Source organism: Phaseolus vulgaris, chromosome 10 (assembly GCF_000499845.2).
Source record: "Phaseolus vulgaris cultivar G19833 chromosome 10, P. vulgaris v2.0, whole genome shotgun sequence".
In the NCBI taxonomy this organism is placed as follows: domain Eukaryota; kingdom Viridiplantae; phylum Streptophyta; class Magnoliopsida; order Fabales; family Fabaceae; genus Phaseolus; species Phaseolus vulgaris.
Window position 1 is genome coordinate 24,305,318 of NC_023750.2, and position 10,652 is coordinate 24,315,969.

At 32.7% G+C, this 10,652-nt stretch overlaps 1 protein-coding gene across 2 annotated transcripts; it reads left to right on the forward strand.

Annotated features, from left to right (window-relative positions):
- Positions 1–3,018: 3,018 nt before the first annotated feature.
- On the forward strand, positions 3,019–6,438 carry LOC137818727 (zinc finger CCCH domain-containing protein 1). 2 transcript variants are annotated; one of them, XM_068622305.1, is made up of 4 exons: positions 3,019–3,365; positions 4,804–4,878; positions 5,020–5,852; positions 6,104–6,438. In XM_068622305.1, exons 2-4 carry the CDS (start codon positions 4,824–4,826, stop codon positions 6,203–6,205), a joined length of 990 nt encoding a protein of 329 aa, XP_068478406.1. In that variant the 5' UTR covers positions 3,019–3,365; positions 4,804–4,823; the 3' UTR covers positions 6,206–6,438. The 2 variants fall into 2 exon arrangements, with proteins under 2 accessions (XP_068478406.1, XP_068478407.1); XM_068622306.1 differs by having other exon boundaries at positions 3,053–3,365; positions 4,780–4,878.
- Positions 6,439–10,652: the final 4,214 nt, after the last annotated feature.

The window sequence follows — 10,652 nt, forward strand, 5'->3', positions numbered from 1 at the left end:
CCTTAACCAAATGCGGACGTCCAAAAAGGAGAGGTCACAACATTGAAGCTGCAACTAAAGCATTTAGCATGTGCTACACATGAAGGACAACATAGAAGGTGTGACTATACACATGGTACATCTTCATTGGCTCTTCTAGATCTAGGATTTGAATTTTTCAGATTTTGGCTATCTTTGGGCAACTTCTAGCACTATAAATAAGTGTGATAACTTCATGTATTCTCAGCTTATGTATGAGTAGTGTTATGCTATCCAAATTTAGTCCAAACACTTGTGTAAGCTCTATCTCTAGGGTAGTATTCCTCTTAGCATCCCTTAGAACCTTTCTTAGTGAATTGACCTAACCTTTCACTAGGCATCTTCCACATCTCTACTTCAAAAAATCATGGTTCATATCAACTCTTTCTCCACAAAAGTCCAGAAGCTTCCTTCATCTAATTCCACATTAACTCAAGAAATCGCATAAGGATGGAGAAGAAGGCCATCACTTACGTTACAAGTTCCAGAGGTTACATCACCAACAACACAACAAATTCCAAATTATACATAACCAACTGAGCATATCAATTCACGACTAACAACCTCAATGAAGATCCATGGTCCTTAGAACACTAAAGACGAACAACACAACAATGATCCTAGATACATCGAGCATGTTCCTAAATCACGGGTCTGAGAAGATGCCCACACCTTAAAACAACTTATTAAGTGTGACAAACTTCCAACACAAATTCTCATTAAAGAAGAAAAGGAATCCAAACAACAAAGGGGTAGTTTTCGCTTCCCACACCATGGAAACTCGACCAACTACCCTTGTAGGTAAAAATGTCAAACATATCATCCTTTTACTCCCAAAATTACAGTTGTGAGTCTTCCACCCAAGTGAAAGTGTCTGAGCATTAAGAGATATGACAAATTGAACGATCAAAATTAACATTTGAAGGCTTAGATAACTCAGATCAATATCTTCTCGAATGACCTCGTCATTCATTGAAAAAAATTTCAGTCCACTAAAACAATATTTTAATCAACCAAATCAACCAAAATCATTTAAAAAGGGGTCTTTATTGATTTTAATTGATTAAAAGTGTGCACATCTTTATTGGTTGCTCTTTGTTTATGATTTTTTATTTTTAGCAATGTAAGGTGAGAATCCAAAGAAAATCCCCATTGAACACGAACTTAACCTAGTGGCTAAGTAAGTGTGAAAGTTCACTTCTAGAGGGCAAAGAGAAAAACACAATTATATGGTGACAATGATGCAATGATGCGGAATTGAATATAAGAAGGCCAAGATAACCAACAATTTAAGAGACAAATATGAAAGTATAAAGAGGAATGTAATGGAGGGCGCAAAGAAAGATAAAAAGAGGAAGAGATGAAGAGAGCTTATGGAAGAAAGAAAGATGTCACGCCACTTGGAGAAGAGAGGACTCCAAGATGAGTGGTGCAAAGGGCCGCCAATTGAGATTTTACCCACCAAAGATAAGACCAAAAAATGAGAGCTCATAAGTCTCACAAAATCACTCTTGCAGAGTTTCTTTAGTATTCAATTTCAATGTGAAAATACATGAGGCAAAATACTCAATTTATAAGAATGGGTGCCTTGGCGGGCAAGATGGGGGGAGGGTAGAAATGAAATAAGAAAAGGGCGACCTAGGGGCTGACCTATGTCAAAGCCACCCCTTATTCCTAGCTTCTAGAAGCTAGAGCTACCTCCTAACCTTAATGGACTTGGCACAAGCCCAATTTGATAAATACACCCCCTATTATGCTATATGAATCCTACTCTACTGAAATTAAAAACAAAGAGACTAGTTGGTGCTTAACTCCCATGGCTTGGGCTCTGTTCCTAGTGATCCTCTAAGGAATGATGGGATCTGAGGCACTGGCTAGTGGTTGGTCCTGACCTAGCCTTGAATCTTGTGTCATACTCCGGGTAATCCTTTTAGAAGGTTGGACTTGGTCAAGGGATGCTCTATCTCTCAGGTCTTCATCATGCTCTCTGGGTGGGAGAGATTTCGTCCACTAATTTGCAACACCTGCAGAGAAAGGAGTTAGATCACTAACATTAAAAGAATGACTCCCTAGATACGTGTCAAGTAAATCTAACTCATAAGCATTATCATTGATCCTTTTGATGATTTGGTAGGGGTCATCACCACGTGGTAGGAGTTTGGATTTCCTTTGAGTATGAAAGCGATCATTCCTCAAATGAAGCCAAACTCAATCCCCCCAAGTTCAAAGAAGATCAATGTTTTGCACCCCTTATTGGTGTGTTGCGCATACTTGCACACCTTCCTTTCAATTTGACGTTTGATGTGTTGTTGCAAGTTTTTAATAAAAGATGCTTAACTGCATATTATTTATTTATAATTTTCCACATTTTTATGAATTTTTTCATTAAACTCACAATTTCACGAATTTTATTATCTAAATTTAAAAAATAGATTCATTTTACTCTTTTATTAATTAATCATCAAATTACTAACGTGTAATGACGTGACAATTGTAAGTATGTTTTAGTCCAGGATGAAATATATGTATCATATTTTGAATTTCGTATTTTGCCAGTAAACTTCTACAAATTTTATTACAAAATTTTTAATTTTGAAAACTTTACTACATTATTTTTTAAACTTTACGAATTTTACATTTATATTTTAATTTTATCAATTTCACTTTTGAACTTCATTATTCCATTAATCAATATGAGGATGCCATCAATAACACTTTATTCTTATAAAAAATGAAGTAAATAAAAAGATACATTATCTATTAATTTTTGTGTGTGTTATTTTTTAATCGAACAATTTTATATTTATTTATTTGATAAAATAAATAAATTTTAAATAATTATTATAAAAAAATGATATTATTTTTATAAATTTATATATATTTTGATTTTTTTAAAATTAACTATTTATAAAAATAATAAAATTATATTTTAATGTGATAAAAATGTAAATACTCGTAAATAAAGTTTATTAAAATAATAATTTTCTTAATAAAAACTTTGTTAAGAAATGCTTTAGCCTAACGGTAACACACTGCTGTCATCTCTTCTATCTTATCTCATCTCTCTCGTGCGCGTAGCCTCCACCGCGCCGCCACCTCCGCCGCCGCGAGGAAGAAGACGCAGTGACGTCGTAGAAAGACTAGTCTCCGCCGCGATCAATGAAGCCCTTCCCTCCATCGGTTTGAATTTACAGATCCAAGGGTCCTGAATAAACCTAGAGACACAGCGATCTGCTTCCCTTTCTCACCAACTCATCTTGTTTCTTCAACTTTCCCTTTGTTGGGGAATCACCGAAGAGAGGTTGCGCATTCCATTTCCCTGTCTTCCAATTGCGGTTCCTCACCAGGTATGTCTCACGCCTATTTTTATCTCACCCAGTGCTTTTCTTCCTCCCTGTGTTAATTTTTTTTGTAATTACCTTAGGCTCTTTTTAGATAAAAAAAAGTTCCTTTGTTTGGTATATAGAATTGAAGATGGAAGATATGCTCTAGTGGAAGTTTTCTACTGTTTAAATTTTTTAACTTCCAAAATGGATTCTCCTAAATTAGGGGAGTGGGCGTGTGTGTTGTTACTAATGGGGCATGTAGGATGATAGTGATTTTGATTATTGTTTCTGGTTCTGTTGTAATAAACTGTCTCATCTCATATGGCTAGGGCTTGGGGCTCAATTTGTTAGAGTGGACCAAGTTTTGCTTCACCATTATGTTTCTTTGCTTTAATTGTTTCTTTTGTTTGTCTTTGTATCAGCATGCTCCGTAATATATACAAATATGAACTGTATGCAGCTGTTTAAGATGTTTGTGTGGGGGATTGAAAAAGAGAATTGTAGGGTGAGGTTGAAGAGAAAATCTTTTGGTAAGAGTCATTGCGTAATTTAAGAATAATCAAGGGTTGTGAGGAAGAAAACATATAGTAGTGGTATCAGCCATGAGCTTGAGAACAGCAGTACCCATCTCTTAGTTTTTTACGATGAAAAAAAGAAAAAAAAATATAGTCACTTTAAAGTTAGGGTAGTGCAAAATATTAATTATATATAAACTTTTACTGGTTTTACACAAAAACTAAAAATGATTTTTTAATGAATTGTTATTAAAGGCCCCTCTAATTTTGAGTTACATTGCGTTTTGCCACATTTGTTGCAAATTGCGGCCAATTTGTTGGTTATTCATGTCAGCATATGTTATTGGATTACCATGTACATATTGTATGTTGAGTTTGTCACAAGTGGGGAATATGGCAATATGTTGTCATACTATCCGCCACCCTGCCTGTACAGTTATGTGTGTATTATGTATATATAACGCACGTTCCTCTGTGTGTATTTGGAAGATCGTTGGTGAAATTGATTTTCCTTAAAATTGATTTTGAAGTGATGTGAATGATGTTTGGATATTTTTAATATATAAGCAAGTTAATAAACTATATAAAATATTTGATCCGATACCAAAGCAACCTAGAGTTGCTTCAACTTGTAATCAATTCTTCAAAGCAAAACCAAAAGGGGAAAAATGGTTGCCTTGGTGTGCTCTGGTGGTCGACATTGGCTATGTTGAGCATGTAATTCTTTAGAGGACCTGGATCCTTTATATTAACTAACTAAATGGGAAACTTTGGTTGGGCTGGTGTACTCTGGTTGTGAGGTTGATCTTTTTGTTGAGTTAATGTATCTTAAGGAAATTGTTTTATTTATTTTTTGACATTGGTTTATACAATTTGTAAATATAGATTCATAAATATGATATGGTCTTATTCCTAATTAGGATTTGGATGTTTATCTGTGTCAGCTGTATAAATCATTCTAATTATGGAAGATTCTGACCAACCTGCTAAGTCTGCTGAAAACCAGCAAACTGACCAAGGTATGCCGGATTATTTGATCTATAATTTGTTAATTTCTGCCTCTGCATTGGACCCAAACGTCCAATCTTGTTTGCATTTTGTTCTCTGGATTAGGAGTTTCTTAGTTAGTACTCTGTATTATTTAATATTTTTTTTTTCAGTTTGTAGTTTTTTCAGAAAACCGATAAATAAAAAGAATATAAGGAAACGGACTATTGGTGATGAAGATAATGAGGAGGACTCAAACAAAGAAACTTCTCTGTTGCATATTCAAAAGAAAACCTTAAAGCCTGACAATAAGTTGTACTTTTCCACTGGCTCTTCAAAAAGTTCTGTATCTGCTGAACCCAGTGTAGAGTCAGGAAAACCAGTCTTTCAATTTGAGTCTTCAAAAGAGATTCAAGTTCAACATGATAGCAAAGCAACAGCAACTCTGGAGACTGAGACTGAGTTCTCGAAAGATGCCCGTGCCATCCGTGAAAGAGCTCTCAAGCAAGCATCAGAGAGTCTGAAAGGGAAAAGTGCAAGGTCTGAGGATGAAAAATTATATAAGGGGATGAACAGTTACAAAGACTACAAGGCTGGCTTTCGTAGAGAACAAACAATTGCTAGTGAAAAAGCTGGTGGAGCACATGGTCCTCTTAGGGCTTCAGCTCATATAAGAGTTTCAGCAAGGTTTGATTATCAGCCTGACATATGTAAGGACTATAAGGAAACTGGTTACTGTGGATATGGTGATTCATGTAAGTTTATGCATGATCGAGGGGATTACAAGTCTGGGTGGCAGTTGGAGAAGGAATGGGATGAAGCTGAGAAAGCAAGGAAGATGAGATTGGCTGCAGGTGAGGATGCAGGTGAGGAGGAGGGTGCTAATTTGACTGATGAAGATGATGAGGATTCGTTACCTTTTGCATGTTTCATCTGTAGAAACCCTTTTGTGGATCCTGTTGTAACCAAGTGCAAGCACTACTTCTGCGAGCATTGTGCATTGAAGGTATAGATTTATAGTTATTTAGTGTTGTGCACCTGATTAAATATTTTTAGTGTTCATTTTAGTTTGGTATATTAGGTTGCAGTTGTTACATGACTGCTGATTAGGTCCTATGCTTGGTTAAATGATTCTGCTCTGAAAGAATTGATTGATTAAGCATACATGTTATTAATGAATACTCTTTCTGTTCCTTTAGTAACACTAAATATCTTGCCATTGAGTTATGTCTAACTTGCTATTTGTTTTATTTACAGCATCATGCAAAGAATAAGAAGTGTTTTGTCTGCAACCAGCCAACACTTGGCATTTTTAATGTTGCTCATGAGATACGCAGGAGGATGGCCGAGGAAAAATAAGTATTCTCTGTTGAATTCATGGATCTCTTTGCTTTAAGGAACTTTTCTTTAACCTCCCATTTTAGTTTCGTGTTAAGAAGTGATTATATGTGATGAGTTCAAAACATTCAAATGTCTAGACAGTGGGTTAGGTATTTTTTTCATTTTGCTGTATTTCTTTTACATATAGATCTCAGAATACCTAACGGTTAGAGACATTTACCCATTTGTATATAGCACCTCTGTTGTTGTTACTGATTTTTTTTATATTTTTTTTTGCTTTAGTTTGTTTCTAAATTAATTTTTGTCCCAAATAAATTACCTGTTTGAATTTGCATATAATAATGCATAGTACTAGTGATTACCCTTTTAGAGAATTTGTGTAAAGGGTACTGTTTTGACGACTTTGTTTAATTTTAAAATCATTTTAAAATAAATTTTCGGATTTAGAATCTGCTTTTGGAAGCAATTTTACAAGGGCAGTTACTTCCTACGCCTTCCGGCGACTTCTCTAACCTTTGTTTAGGTTTGAACCATTGCGATCGGACATTGTCGGAATAGTTTCTTGGAGTTGTCGTTGGAGATGAGTTATATTTTCTTCCACAAGTTAATTTGAAGGAGAGTATGGATTGACAATAAGGTGACTCTCTTCTTCCACACTCTTATAGTTATAGTTTCTTCTTGCATCTCTATTGAGTGTTAAAAGTTATAGTGTTAAAAAGATTTTAATTGTTCACAAGTCTGGTTTTTGGACTGCATGATCTAAAAACATATCTTGTATTGCACAATCCCAAATACATTTTTAATTCTGGCAATGCGTTTTCAATTAAGTAATTTACACGATTCAGAAAGTATTTTTTAAATTTGGAAATGTATCATAGATCGTACAATTTGAAATGTTATTTTTGCATCATGTAATTTGAAATCATATTTTGAATTGTACACTTCAAAATATATTTTGAATGATTTCCTTCCTATCACTACTTTCAAAAGTGACTTTGTTCCTTTAAATTTGGACTTTGACTTAATAATTAAGTTTTTTGTATTTTTTTCAAGATCATCATTGTATAACATATAGTGAAAGTTAGGAAGAGGTAGAAAGTTAAAATGGGAAGATATGTTGTCAACCACTCTATTAAATGAAAATTCAATGTGGCACGCACTATTAACCTTGTGATATATAATAAAAGGGGTCATTCTTAAAAATTTGTTCATAACTACAAAGATTTGGAATCATGACCCCTTGCTTATAATTTGAAGCCAAGTACAAAATGCATCGATATATAAAGTCCATGGGTTAAACTTTAGATTTGATTTTTTAACATGTAATGAATTTTTCACAAATAATTTAAAAATGATTTTTCATGTGTGGCCAAAAGAAATTATCATTTAGGACTTTTAAAAAAATTTCAAAGCCCATAAATGTCCCATTATTCTACCAATATGTGTTTATTTTATAAGTGGTTATTTTAAAGAAACTTCAGGTATGCCTTGTCTTTAAAAATGTATCCATCTTGTTGAAAATAGTTCTTCTGGAGCGTTTTGGAGTACTCATTAAAAACTTGAGAGAAATCGTCATCATTTTGATGCTAACTTCTTTATAATGATTAAACCCAAAAAAAAATAAAAATTGTTTCAAGAATAGTAACATGTTTTCTTGAAAGGGCATTGCAACCACATTTTATTTTTCTTACATATGTTTCATCATGTAAGAGAGTTGTTCAATAAATTTTACATGTATATTATTAAATCACGCATTGACCTTTCAAATATTTAAGAGATTCATGATCTCTCTTTATCATAAATTTCTTATGAAAACATAACGTTTCAATTTTGCAAGACACTAATAAGAGTATAAAGTTCATTATCATAGTTAGAGTAACTACCCTTCAGATTCTCACTCAAATGAGTTATAAATTGTTTATCATAGTTAGAGTGACCATCCTTGAATTGTCTAAAGTAAGACAACTCAATGTCACATTGGATCATCACATTCAACCCAAAAAATTTGATGAAGTTGGGAAGTGCTAGAATAGATGCATTTTGATAGAGTGTTCTTTAAATCTTTGAAAAAAATTATCTTGATTTATTCAAATTGAAACACTATATCCTTCTTATTATCTTATTTAAAGGGCTGACAATTATGCTAAATCTTTGACAAATCTCCTGTAGAAACTAATCAATTCATGAAAATGTGTACCTTCATTAATATTTGTAGGATTGGATAATCTCTTATTGTCATCACCTTTTCCTCATTGAATGAACTCTTTTAGAGCTCAACACGAATCCTAAAAGGACAACATAGTTCACACCAATGCATTTTTCTTTATTAGCATTCAATATTTTTTTTCCAAAAAAATTTAAGCACATATTTTATATGATGCACATGTTCATTCATATTCAAATTCTATATCAAAATATTATTAAATTAAATCACAAAAAACTTGTCTATAAAAAGATGAAGCACATGAATATGAAATATTAGTTATGACTAATGATAAGTGTTAAATTTCAGTAATATTTCACATTAAAATATAGATATTTATGAGTATTAATTGCTAAAATAATTATAAAATAACCCTTAATTAATGATTTTATACATTTTTACATATTTTGTGATTTGTAATTGAATATGAACGATTTATTCTCAAATTTGGTATTAATTCCAAGATTCTAGGAAAGAATAAAGATGATTAGGCAAAATGAAAATATACAAAGCCAAAAAGAGAAAGTTGGATTGCATCAACACTCAGCAAAGCGGCCCAAACGCACAAAAAGCATCAACTGCCACCATGGGAGCTCGCTGAAGTGAGATAGCACCAATGAAGTTGGGTTGGACGTCGTTTTGCTTACTCAAGCGAGCCCATTCTCGCTTGAGTGAGAATACACTTAAGCCAATGAAAATTAGGTTAAATAGGGGGCTTGAGGCACAACCCTAGTGAGCCAAATTGAGAGAAAAATACCATTGAGTGAATTGTAATCCAATTGGGAGAATAGAAAAGTGTGACAAACATTAGAGGAGGCAACCGTCAAGGAGAAATATCCTGAATCTTTTTTTCATGTCATCCATGCTTGTAACGGTTATCATGTGTGTGGCTAGTCCTACCCTTTGGGATTGGGAGTAATTTATTCAAACTCTGATGTATTGAGGTGATATTTTTAAATATAATATTCTGTTCTTATTGATTATTGGTATTATTGTTTTGCTCCTAATGCATTGATCTAGAATCTTAAATCTTACTAGGAAGTATTTTTATGATTCTGACTTAAACATTAATACTTAACATATTTGTCATAGGAATAAACTTGAAATGTTAATTGTTATCAACGTTTGATCTTGATACTAAGTTGTTTTTATAAATATGTGATGAATCGATATAAATGAATTTTATACGGGTATCAATAACAATCAGAAGAGCATAATATTATAATGCTAATCAAAATACAAAAGAGTGAGAAAGATGAAACTCAATCCCTATTTTTCCAACTGAAAACCACTATTTGATTTGTTTTCTTTTTAATTCTTGCCATTATAACAATTCTTCAACCAACTTTTATTATTCTTTTTTATATTTAGCGAATCTTTTACTTGAATATTCAACTTTTCCTTGTGGATTCGATATCCGTCTTTATGAATACATTATTACTTCTGATAACGCAATGCACTTGCCGTAAAAAGTTATCAACTAACCTAAGACATACCATTAGCTCTAGAAAGGAGGGATGTTTGAATATAACTTAAAATAGTTGGATTTTTTTTGCAATAAGGCATATCAAATGTTGGTAAGGGGTAGTCCAATAGTTTCTTGAATAAGTTTAAAACAATTTCCACAAACATAAAAATGATGGACAAGAGTAGAAAAACCTATGTAATAGACATCAACAATGAAAACATTGGTTTATACTATAGTACACAAAACTTGAGTTAGTTCCATTTTTCCTTTGTAAATCATAAAGGATTTCACTAATCAATCAATTATTACAAGTATTATCATTGACACTTTTGGATTATAATGAGTACACAAGACCAGTTTTGGATATCTATTAATCTTTCCCTAAGATTGAGCACAAAGTACACAATGTATCTCATGCCAAGTATACAAAATTTCTTAAGACTATAAAATATTAAAGTTATTTACAAGGTAACTCGTTAGAGGAAATAAACCTAATAATGCTATTTGCTTCCATTTAACTTTAACTTTCAAAACTCGTTGAGGTGAAAGAAACTATTTTAAAAGTTCAAGATGAATTATAACTTCCTTTTCAACATATGTTTCACAAATATAATCAGGAAATTAAAAATCCAAAGAAAAATTAATGATAAACTCTTCCTACTTCTTAATCATATTAATGCTATTTGCTTCCATTTAACTTTAACTTTCAAAACTCGTTGAGGTGAAAGAAACTATTTTAAAAGTTCAAGATGAATTATAACTTCCTTTTCAACATATGTTTCACAAATATAATC

Excerpts from the sequence above, each read along its gene's own strand:
- LOC137818727 (XM_068622305.1), top strand. The coding sequence starts at position 4,824 with ATGGAAGATTCTGACCAACCTGCTAAGTCTGCTGAAAACCAGCAAACT. Across the intron at positions 4,879-5,019 it reads AAACCAGCAAACTGACCAAG|TTTGTAGTTTTTTCAGAAAA; the intron begins GTATGCCGGATT and ends TTTTTTTTTCAG. Across the intron at positions 5,853-6,103 it reads GCGAGCATTGTGCATTGAAG|CATCATGCAAAGAATAAGAA; the intron begins GTATAGATTTAT and ends TTTTATTTACAG.